Source organism: Diadema antillarum, unplaced genomic scaffold (assembly GCF_040938485.1).
Source record: "Diadema antillarum isolate AM-2024a unplaced genomic scaffold, OU_Dant_1.0 scf00000178, whole genome shotgun sequence".
NCBI classification, from domain to species: domain Eukaryota; kingdom Metazoa; phylum Echinodermata; class Echinoidea; order Diadematoida; family Diadematidae; genus Diadema; species Diadema antillarum.
The window spans coordinates 97,419-109,921 of record NW_027271067.1 but is presented as its reverse complement, the minus strand read 5'-3'; the positions used below and the strand labels follow the sequence as shown (position 1 = coordinate 109,921).

Genomic DNA, 12,503 nt, shown 5'->3' with positions numbered 1-12,503 from the left:
TGTATGAAGCTAATCACATCTTCTTTCCCCTGGTATCTGGTGGTAAATCTGGTTCACCAAGCTCTGAGAATAATATGTCTACTCAGAATCAAACTGTCAAGGGGTGCGTTTATCAACTCTTTTTCTCGGCAGAAACAGGTTTTCCAAACGGCTTACAGGGAATTTTTACGAGATGATTAACGCAAAGCTGTTTTGATAATGGGGTTCGGAAAGCCTTTTTGAAAGCTGCAAATTTGTGCTTTCAGAAACAGGTTTCCAGAAACCTGTTTCTAGAAGCCCTTTGAAGCAAGATAAACGCAAAGCTGTTTTGAAACGGCTTTGTACTGCGGTTACAGCATATGACCCCTTCTCCTTTTATCAAATTGCGCAATGTAGCTGCGAAGTGACAAGGCCAGTTTTCGTGTTCGCGATGAGTTGATAAAGGCAACTATTTTGGAAGCCATTAAGAAACGGCTTTCGAAAGGGCTTTGGAAACGGCTTTTGAAAGCCCTTTCAAACAGGGGAAAGATGATAAACGCAGCCTTTATGAGGTCACACTTAAGTTCAAGAAAACTCAATAGCACTAAATCAGGGACTAATTTAAAGTTAGCTTTGAATTGTGGTAGCTTCTCCAGAACATTCTCTGAAAACAAGAGAAAACATAGAATTAAAGGGTAGGATGCACGACTATCTGACATGAAGGAAAAACAACATATTTATTCATGAATGCACTCCAAATTCAGCTTCCTGCTTTCCAATCGCTGGTCCAATAAAGTACAAACCATGGTTCAACACTGACAAAATGTGCCCATATGTGACATTCTGTAATGGACAAAATGCAGCCGTGAAATGATACATCTTGTGTATCTGTTCTATACCCATTAATGTAAATCTGTTGCTGGCTTACGATGTTTACAAATGTTGTGAGTACAGAGATTAGGAACAGACAGAGCAATCAGCAAATAACCTCCACTGGCACTGTCTGTGTGTACATTCTTACATGACCTTGCATCCAACTCCGACCCCCCCCCCCCCACACACACACACACACACACTGGCTCCATTGCTACAAAATATGCTGTGGTCATTTGAAACATGGAGGTGGCTGAATTATTACCGATTTATGAAGAGAAAATGCTGTTGAGGTGTCACAGTGTGATGTACTATTGCCAGTTCAGAGTTATGAATATATGTACATAAAACACATAGACCCGATATTAAAGGGGCTGCAGAATGTTTTCTAATGTTGGGGGGGGGGGGAAGGGGGCTGCGAACCATTGAGGGGGGTGTTCAAGGGTCAGTGATCTCCCCCCCCCCCCCCCTTGACATCAGAAAAAGTTCCAAGCCCCTTTGATATTTATACATAACTAAACTGGGAATAGTTTGATTAGTAGGGGCCTACATCACACTGTGACACCTCAACAGCATTTTCTCTTCATAAATCGGTAATTAATTCAACCACCTCCATGTTTCAAATGCTTTGTTGATCATGGAATTCAAGATTGGGTTCATGTTTTCCAGTTCCATGAAAAATGAAAAAAGTTAAACAAATGTGAACCTCTTTTTTGTTACTTTACTCCCTCAGATACATACATTTGTAAATACGGTGTTATTTTCGCAACATGAAACTTTCGTGACTTGGAGTCGACAGTCTTTTTCGCAGCATGAAACTTCCGCGAATTGCCACTGGCATTAAATGCGTTGTTTAGAATTGCGCGCATTTTACTTTCGCGAACATTAGCTCCTCGCGAAATTTGCGAAAGTTTCATGCCCACGAAATTTTCTGCAAAATGAAATTCAGCATTTATACCATGAAAACAAAAATTTTACAGAGGGCTCCTACTCAAATATCAATGAGTAGGTCCTGAGGGGTCATCTCTCCAAATTTGGTGCTTTTATCCACCCTGCCACCATGTAACTGTAATGTCAAGTGCTATTAAAGCAACCTATTTTTTGACTATTTTTGACAAGAGACTAAATTGATTGTCTCACAGCCAATCCATCTGCATTAATTTTCATCAAATAAAAATAGATGATAAATATATTTTCAATTAAGACTAAGAGTTCAATAGCACAGACTGCATTATGAACTTCATATGATTACAGGCTAGTCAGTTGTGGGTAGCCACTGATAAGTTCACATATTATAATAGCAGCTGAATATCATTTCACAGGAAGATGGTGTCTGCTTGACAAGCCTAGACACATGTACACTAGACACATCACCTTTAGTCCCAGCTGCCATATGTCCGTTTAACTGTCACTACATGCACTCCTTGCATAATAGCTTGACCTCATTGTGGGGTCACAGGGGGGACTGTAATGGTAGGAATTGGGTCAACACTTGTCTGTAGGCATTGATAGACAGCTGTCAAACTTGAAGGCAGGACTCGTTTTCTCCCCCCCCCCCCCCCCTCCATGCATGAGGGATGAGAGGTGTATGAGCGATGACCACAGCATGGGCAAACCACATTCCATAGCTGCATTCACACACACAAGGTATCTGTTTTGTACTGCAAGTGCAATGTGAAAATTTGATTTTAATTGCTACCTTTCATACAAGAAAAACAAAAATCACTCAGCTGCAAATGAAGTGCTCTGAATCTCCTATTCCATCCAGACCCTGGGCACCAGAGTCCGTGGACCCAGAGGGGTGAGTTAAATTATGGGATTAAAAACATTGATGGTTCCTTTGCACACCGTTCACACATGCCGTGCAGGGGAAATTTTTGCAAGAGTTTACAAAAAAATTGAGCTGGACTGATTTTCACATCGCAATGCATATCGCAAGAGTATGCACACACAAGAATTAACAATATTCTCATCATGTTGCAAAAGCTGATTTTCAAAAAACATTCATTTTGGGTGTGTGTGAACGAGACTTTATGGTTCAGTGAATGTGCCTCTGCCATTGGGCAAGCGAAGTTAATGGGCACAGTCAGTGTTTCTAAAAGCTGAAGTGTAAACAATTGGCAAGGCTCCTGAACTTTCCCAGTATACTCCTCTTTTTCCTCCCGCCCTATTGGAATTATAAGCCAATACTAGTTTTAAAAAGGCATAGAATGCACTGCAAATCATGCCTACAATGTTTGGTTAGCAGTGTGCACACAGTAGTTTGCACATGTATACAATTATACAATGGGTATAGTAAAGACATGATGTACAAATATTTAACTTGTTGAAGAAAGTTCCAAAGTTCACAAACTGCACACTTTGAATTTACACTGAAGTTGAATGGTACACATGACACTTTTTTTCTTCCAAAAATCATATGACTGCAGTATATGTGAGAAATGTAAGCATTCTAAAACAATGAAAATACTCTATACACATTTGATATAATGTGTATTCCTGCATTCTCCAGAGATTATAATATTCCATATCTCATATGAGGACAGTGTACCGTTAACTCTGTATTAAACAAAGACAGGATTAATTGCAATGCTGTGTATAAGGACCTTGAGGTGGTAGTACATACGTAGTCAATGGTGGAGGCACTGTCACGGACCTGACATTGATCAGCGCACATTTCATCTCCACCTGCGAGTTCACCGAGCTTTACTGCACAAAAGAGGTATGGGGATTCTGTAGTCAAACATGTACCTCAGGAAATGTTTCCTTCCACATTCCTGAATTAAATACATGCAACCTTGCAAATAAATGAAGGACTACGCATCATACTTGAGTGTTACGTTCAACACATGCAATTGTCATAGCCCCCTTCAATTCAGCTCTGATACTGTAATGTACACTGCATCCTGGGGCTTCTTTTCTTCCCCTTGTATTGATTTCTCCCTCAACACAATGTCCCACCGGCAGCACTCCCCGCCCCATTAGCATACAGGTCATTATGCACACCACACAACAGCCCAGGGAGACACTGACCAAGCAAGCACTGGATATAAATGTACGTCCATGTTAGTATGCCATTACCACAATATCTGCAGGGATGTCCTTCTTTTTAAGAGCAGCGTACCTTTACACTGTAGCAGCATTGACCATTTTGCTTCAGATGTTTCTAACACTATCACAATCTGTGGCAGTAACTGCACACTCTATTTAAAAAGGTCTCTTCTGGCCTTGCAAGATAACGAATTTGTTTTTCTTTCCTGTTTCTTTTCTTTTTAATTGAATTGAATTGCATACTGTTGTCCACAGGAAATAATTGAATCTACACGTGTCACATATGATTGGGAGTAACCATCATGTAAAAAACAACAACAACAAAACAACAAACAAATAAAACATGTCAAATAATGCTAAGAACAAGGGCAGTGGTAACAGACAAGCTCGGGAGGGGGACTTTAAGTACAAGTGGTCTATAAACATCAACATCTGTGTATTACACTGATGTAATGCATAGAAATATCTAGTATGTAAAAACTAATACATTGGACTAAAAATTGTATTGCTTTTATTATGAAGATTTCTTTTAGAATCAATCTGAACAGCACAAATTTGAAATGATTTTCATTTTCATTTTTCACAGAGCTTTCAAAATACAAAAATATTAAATAAAGGCATAAAATATAGGGTGGACAGCATTTCCAAAGTGGAAAAAAAAAAGATACTGTATGTATTCACATATAATCAACTTTTCTGCGAGAAAGAGATACACAATGAGATTGATTTGATACTGATTCAAACAAATTTCTATAGAAGTAAAGACACCCGAATAAGCATCACGTTTCCTATTCAACAATGCATCCAAAAGGCTATTCATATTCACTGAGCTAAGAGTCAGGCATTTTTGCATCAATGGTTCATGTCCTTTGAGGGAGTGAGAGCATTGAAAGGAGCTACAAAGACCTAATCCATTCAATCCAAATATTACAATTGGACTTTTTGCCTACAGCAGTCTCTTATGATAATATTCATACTGATTAGTTAAATAAAGAGAAACTTCTTATAAAAAAAAGCAAAAAGTTCTTCATTCAAGAGGGAGCAACCTTCACAACTGACTCAACAAATCAGTGCTATTTCACTGCTTTTTGGAATGTCACTTTAATCATACAGCAGACTTGAAAACGAGTCAGACTAAACTTTTCTCTCAATTTGAAGCTTTGAAAGCATCAAAACAGATCAATGCAGAAGAAAGGTACTGTCTATAAAAGAAGTTGTGCGAAGCTGCATTTGTAGTCATACAGGTACATGTACAATGTAGTTGTACCTGAGTGGAGATAATTGAAATCCATCACACAATTAATGAAGACATAGCTTTCAAATATCAAATGACTTTGAAAAGTGTGCACATGTTCAATATCTCTTTAGAGACTGAAGTATGCAAAATATGCGAGGAGTTGAAAAGTTTGTTGTGCTTGGCATTATCATCATCCGCAGAAATTATCACTCACTTGACAACACTCTTGCTTCAATATTTGAAGACAGTGATGCTGGACTAAGCTCAGTAACATGCACTGTCTTTAATTATAAATCAAATCCCAAACCAACATTCTGTTGTTAAGTGCTAGATCTTTATTCATCTTTTACTATTCAGGTACATCAAGCTAATTTTCATTTTAAGCCCTTTCTTATTCACATAGAATTGTTTGTTGAACAGTTTCAGAATTTGCAAGTACTCATTATTCAATTGAATTTGTATAAATTCTTAAATATATTACTATTTCTTAAATAATAATGTATTCTTCAAGATTTAAACTCCTGTTTCTTTATGAAATTGATTTATTGCATGAATTCCTCTCTGATTCTGTGCAGATCTAGTGAATTTAACCAGTTCTAATAACCTTTCTCCATTTCAAGATGCAGTAAATTCAGAGCAGCGCCAATTTTTAAATGACAATATAATTCATCAATGACTTGATCGGATTTAAAAAAGTAACAAAAATTGCTCCAATGGTGTTAGTAGCCAGCATTATCTCCAGCATTAGATGCAATGACATCGTACTGGCAGGCTGCTGGGCTTGCAAACAAGAGGGGCTACGTGCTGCAAGCCCCCGTCCGCACATAAATAATGCAGACTCTGTTTGCAGGGCAGAAGGAGAGGCTAAGAGGGATGCGTGGTGCATTGTGCATCGCCGCAAATTATGCAGCATCTTGTCAGGCCCTCCACTCGCTGAACAAGGCGAGCGCTGCGCTGCACATGGGAAAGGCATTGGCGAGAGAAATGGGAGGACAAACTGTTTTACTGCATGGCGACAAACGCAGTGCACAGCTTGTAATGTGTGTATTGATCACCATGTATCCGGGTAGTGATGATGTTATCAAATTGAGTACCATAGGTAGTTGGGACTTTAATAGCAGCGACCAATTACTTATACAGAATCAATGACGGAAGATGGAAATGTCAACAGATGGATTAGCTCATACTCGAGTCATCTACATTGTACATACAAAGCGTAGCTCACAAAATAAATGTCAAGATATCATTCAGACCATATTGCCATGAACTATGGCCTTGCATGCTTTATCTTATGAGTAGTTTCCTCTGCAGCCTGAAATCATTGAAACCTTCATACTACAATACAGTCTTAATGTGAAGCCAAATATTTCAAAGACCTCTGGCTACTCTAACAATAAGAGTAAGGCATTCTAATATATTGATCACCAAATCATTTAGAGCACTATGAAGACCACTTTTATGAGTGTCATGATTTATCAAACTCATTACCAGTACTTTAATATGGAAAATATCATTATTCACCACAGGTTCATTGTGTCTGAGCAAGTTCCATACAAACTATTATTTATTAGCATCCAATGGCAAAAGAAGCAGATTTCAAAGCCAACCAACCAGAAAATCAACAGGATATTCAGTTCATAGATGCTTCACAAATTCAAGGTTTCCTGACTGCAGGTAAGATATGACACCACTCACAGGTTGTTTGCTATATCATATGTCTTTTATGTCATATGTCATATGTCATATGTTTTTGTTATTCTTGTTTGCTCTGGCGGTTTTTTTTTTTTTTTTCCATTTTGGATAAATCATGAATGTATTGTGAGAAGGTTCAATCATAGGAGCATTCAACAAATCTTTCACAAAATTTATAATCTACTATTTTTCTGTAAAACTGACTTTTTTTTAACATTCCACTGGGACCATTGTGGGCAATAGAAGTGGATATTTTAGCACTGTTCATCGGAGAGTTGACAGTGAAAGAATCCCTTTAAATTTATTTGCAAAAAAGATGCATTTTTCTTCAGTTACAAAAATGCCAGAAAAAATAAAATTATTAGCTATTCTGTCACCTCTTCTCCGAGTCATACACGGCTAGACTATGCCCACTTATAAGCATTTTTGGGGGGTCAATCTTTTATTTTTCTTTCTTTTTCATATAAATAAAATACAAATTACAATCAAGTGTAAAAGAAGGATACACACACAGTCATGAACACACACGTGTATACTCACATACAAACACACACTAGTACACGTTTCACAATGGATTTCACACAGTCACACTACATGTAGATTGGAGTTTTGTAGAATGATCTATTAATAATGTTATGACACCTGTGTGTGAGGACCAATACTACTGGTCCATCTTAAAGAACTTAGAGCTCTTTATCCAAAGTTCATACAGCAACAAAATGGCTCCAGATTAGCAATTTATACAAGAAGACAATCCATAAACTAAAGATAAAAAGGAGAACATCTCTGTAATTGTCATACTTGGCCCTACCTGGCAACAGACCTATCATTATGTATCTACATGATATAGAAAATAATTTAAACAAACTTTTGATCGCTTGCTTACCGTGAGAAGTTGGGCGTTTCCTTTCTGCTGTATCACCCTCCGTCCAGCTGCTGGGTGCCACAATATTATCAGAGGAAGATGAGGGCCTTATCTTGGGCACTGCATCAGCCGACTTCACAGACAACAAGAGGTCATCTTCCACGCCTCTGTCGTCCAGGAGTGAAGGGTCCGGTGGGATGTGGGTAGAGTACGGTCTCTGCTGTTGGTGGTGGCGCTGCGTGGCCGAACCGCGCACAGGCGCGCTGCTTCTAATTCCGTGGATGTTCTGGAAGGAGGAGCTGAGCGAATCGTCGAAGTCCTCGTCCACGAAGACCATGGAGTCGCTGTCCTCTTCCGGCTGTATGCTGGGATCGAAGGATCCCGGCCGACTCAGGCGGGGTTTCCCGCCAGGACGCTTGAGATTGATCTCTGACTGGGACTCTGGGAATGACTGAGCAAGACTAGGGTCGGGAACGGGACCATCGTCAATGATCCCTGTCGTGGCACTCCGATTTCTCGAGAGAACGCGCTTCATATGGGCGGTCTCCACATCTGCCTTGGTGGTCTGGTGAGATTTCTCACCTGAAACCTCCTCCTTCTTGGGATAGTATGCACCCTTGGTAGATTTATATTCTGTCTTCGTGACCCTCGTTTCGATGACCTCGCTCTCTGCTGGTACCCTGCCTGCCAATTTCACTGAAAATTCTTGTCCATTTTTCACAGGGTCAAACAGAGATGAAGATCTATTAGATTGTCTATCGGGATCTATAATACTACTAAGAGCAGCAGAGTGTCTTCCTGGACTAGCAGGAAAGGACCCTGATTTGTCGTATCTTGGAGAATGTATTCGTGAGCTGGAATGTCGGTACGAACTGCGCCCACTCTGCCTTGACTTTAATGTGATCAGCAGGCGAGTAGGTATCTGCATAATCATGTACACTTCATCTAATGTTTTATATGAAACGTCTACGTTATTCACGTACAAAATCTCATCACTGACTTTGATCATGCCCGAATCTTCTACAAGTCCACCGAGCATCAACCGTGACACGAAGATGCCATCCACACGTTCGTATCCATCTCCTTCTCGTATGTAAAATCCCAGTGTTTCGCCAGGAATTTTCATAATCTCTACCGTCCGCAAGAGGTAGGCTCCTCCCTGTATCCCCCTCTCTTGAATAACGCTTATTCTAGGCTTACCTCCGTTCATTCTGCCATCTAAATGCCCTATCAGCCGGTCTAAATTTTCAAACTCTTCGGCCCTGGAAAGATCGGCAAAATGTTCTCTCTCCGCCGCCTGGATGGCATGCACGGTGTCATTTGTGATTCCACCGACATGTCTAAATCCCGCCGGTCCATCGATTTGCAACTCGCGAGCCTCCTTCCGAATTCCATCCTCCGAGCTGGAGTGACTTCGGGTCTGTTTTCTCGTTGTTCTGACGCTACTCTCGACCTCAAAAGAGTAACCAGTCGCTCCTTGGATTCGGTCCGTCATTTTGCAAAGCCTCAACAATTGGATCCTGTACAAAATCGCAGATTTCACTCCATTTTACTGCTTACATGGCATGATGTTCTCTGCTCAATCACTTGCAGTAACGCGAAATCCGCAGCAGACGAATTACACCTCTACTGTGTACGTCTATTGTGTGTTGGATGATGTGCGCATGCTAGCTCGGAAGGAGTCTCATCTCGATCGGGCTTCGAATTCCCAGTCGAACGAATCAATCGCCGATTTTCACGTGAACTTATTATGCGTAACCGTAGGCGTGTGTCCAGTAGTTGATTTGCGCCGTATTAAAAGACGTATGGATAATGTCCTATCGGCTTGGGCATGGTGTGTAGTTATGGACTATGCAGACTGTAATCAAGACTAGGCCATACAAATTGCTTGACATATCTGACAAAAACTGGGCAGAAACTACTGGAATGCTATCTGACATGGGCAGAAACTACTGGAATGCTTTCATACTTGCTAACATAATTTTGATCAATATTGACATGAAGATTATTTATGGCTTGCAGGGAAAAATAAAACTCTCTATGATTCGGACATCCCATAAAAGTATTCAATGACTACTGAGCTAATGAAACTAAAAATAGGCCTAACTGATCGAGTGATCAGTCAAACGAGTTGAAGGCGAATTTAACACATAGGCCTAAATCTGCATGCATACTAAAAATCTTCAAACTTTGAGACTCTAACTGATACCAGTGCTGAGGTTTTCACACGCCCAGTCTAAACATGGGATGTTTGCACCGTGAAGATCTGTTTATAGTTCTTTAGCCCTAACTCCTTTCCACGGGTGATCGATCAGGTGTATAGATCGCGCAATTATTCGAGAACAATAGATGTTCAGATCTTCACGAATGGTTTATCGATCGAATGTCCTTTCAGCCTTTACCGCAGATCTTCTGAATGAAAAAAAAAAATACAAGAAAGAGAGGGAGAGATAGAGAACAACGAAAAGGCGCAATACGCGTCAAGAGAAAGTGGGATTATAGTCCACCTTAGTAAACGTGAACATAGAAAAGGGAAAGCTCTGTGATGAACATTATTACCATTTTAATGTGCTGAGGACAAAATAAGCTCCATCTTTGAATATTCATGATAAAGGTTACTAATTGCGGCTCTGAGGAATGGTGAAAGGCTTGTCCCCCACTCTAACCCCCCCCCCCCCATTACTGAGTATACTAAATACATTCGTTGCTCTACTATCAAGAAGAAGTACTGAGTATGTACATTCAGGTATATTACGGGAATCATATACTGTATTTCCAACCGATAGGCCTAATGATGACTAATTAATGATGATGGTGACAATGGCGGTATGTGCTATAATACTGCTATGTTGCAATATATTTCATTTACATTCTAAAATGAGTGATGTTGACAGTAGCAATATGGTTGTATCATAAGCATTATTTTATCAATGATCAAATGTACAGTGGTACATAGAATTTCACATAAATACATCTTATTTGTATATCGGCGTTGCTGTTGTTTTCGTTTCAGCGTTCCACGTCCTACAAGCTTATAATGAATAACTTTTTATAGTTATGGCACTTCATTTATGTTACCTCAAGGTGCGCATTTGTTCCTTTTTTTTTCTTATAATACCATTCGTGCATATATTTCATATTGTCTTTCCCAGCTTGATGAAAGTCAAATTGACACATGTACCTCTTTGTATCATGTATTTTTCTTTTGATGGAATTGAATACTGGTAAACTATTGAATTGAATCGAACTGAATTGATATGGATATTGTTTACTTCAAATTACAAACTATAATGAAGAGTACGGAAGATGTTCATCATCGTGGTAGCAACTGAAGGAAATAAAGCTGATCTTCTGTCGCACGAAGCGAGGTAAACACGAAAGAATGAATACGTTTCGGCTGCGAAATCTGCTAGCCTTTTTTCTAGGCCTATATACTTTGCCAGACGAAGGCTAGCAGATTTCGCTGCCGAAACGTCGTATTCATTCTTTCGCGTTTACCTCGCTTCGTGAGACAGAAGATCAGCTTTATAATGAAGAGTTTATCATGATCGCAGAGATAACTCACTTGTTATAGATAACAACGAGTATTCTTGAAGTTATCATTGAAAAAAAACTTGTTTTTTTTTCTCATATTCCTTGGGTTTTGTTTTTTTACCAGCTTCAATCGCAAGCCAGTATCTCAAATTAACACGCTGAATGGAGTTCACTTATTTTGCAATAAAATTTTTCATACAGACCTATAATGTAGGCCTATGTGATAAATGATTATGATTACATAAATAGTTCTGATTGGACGTCATCAAATCCATCATATATAGTATAAAATGATAAGTAGACAGATAGAGAGGGGGAACGGTGGACAGGTGTAGGGAGGATGAAAGAGGTGAGAGAGGAGGAGAGAGAGACATTTAGAGATGGAATAACCTCACCGCAGGATCCTTTGTTATGAAAAGATTAACCACAGAAACCGCTCAAGACAATTTTGATGAACCTCGCCGAACGGAGCACTCTCAGATTTTTGTCCTTCTTCCATCCGACAACGCCTCCTCATTATTCTAATTTGCAGGTTTGTTTCCTCCTCAAATATTGTTTGTTTTTGTTTTTTCCCAAAACAATGCTTTAGACAGTGATTATTGTTGCTGTCTGAAAAAAAAAATCACAAACAGCAGCAAAATACCATTGAAAGTATAGCCTATCACTGTAACAAAATGTTTATCAATACTTGAATACTATACTACTACGTCACTGTCATTAATAATGATGATAATGATGATAATGATGATAATATTAATAATAAAACCACATTGTAATAATAATAATGATAATAATAATGATAACAATAATGATAATAATAACAATAATAATAATAGTAATGATAATAATAATGATAATAATAATAATAATAATAATAATGATATACATACTATACTTCTGATTTGATATCGATCCTAATACTAATGCTTATACTAACATCATCATCGATATTTTATTGTTTTCATTTTAAAAGTTGATAAAAAATCCTGTCCGTTTGACAAATTATTCATAAAGCTCATATAAGTTAGGTCCTGGTAACGCAGTTATCCCTATTTTGATAATTATTGTTACAAAAGGTGATTTTAGTAGTTAAATTGCATGATTGAGTGGTTTAGATATTGAACCGAAATCCTTACCCCCTCCCCCTCCACTTCCCTCCTCTAAAACCCATCAAACGCTCATTTCTCGCTCTGGCCTCCTTGAGCCAAATATTTCCGACATCGCCGAACAACAAAATAATTACGCACCGGTCCGTTCATCACGGGCACGGCTCAAAATTGGTTCCGTTTCATC

General features: G+C 39.0%; 1 protein-coding gene across 1 annotated transcript in view; it reads right to left on the bottom strand.

The window, feature by feature from the left end:
* The window catches only part of LOC139722949 (rho GTPase-activating protein 100F-like), a 65,570-nt gene extending 56,280 nt beyond the window's left edge, over positions 1-9,290 (bottom strand). Inside the window, exon 1 of the mRNA XM_071634232.1 lies at positions 7,698-9,290. Coding sequence (XP_071490333.1) covers positions 7,698-9,171 — 1,474 coding nt within the window. The 5' untranslated portion in view covers positions 9,172-9,290. The remainder of the gene's footprint in view (positions 1-7,697) is intronic.
* Between the last annotated feature and the right edge of the window lie 3,213 nt (positions 9,291-12,503).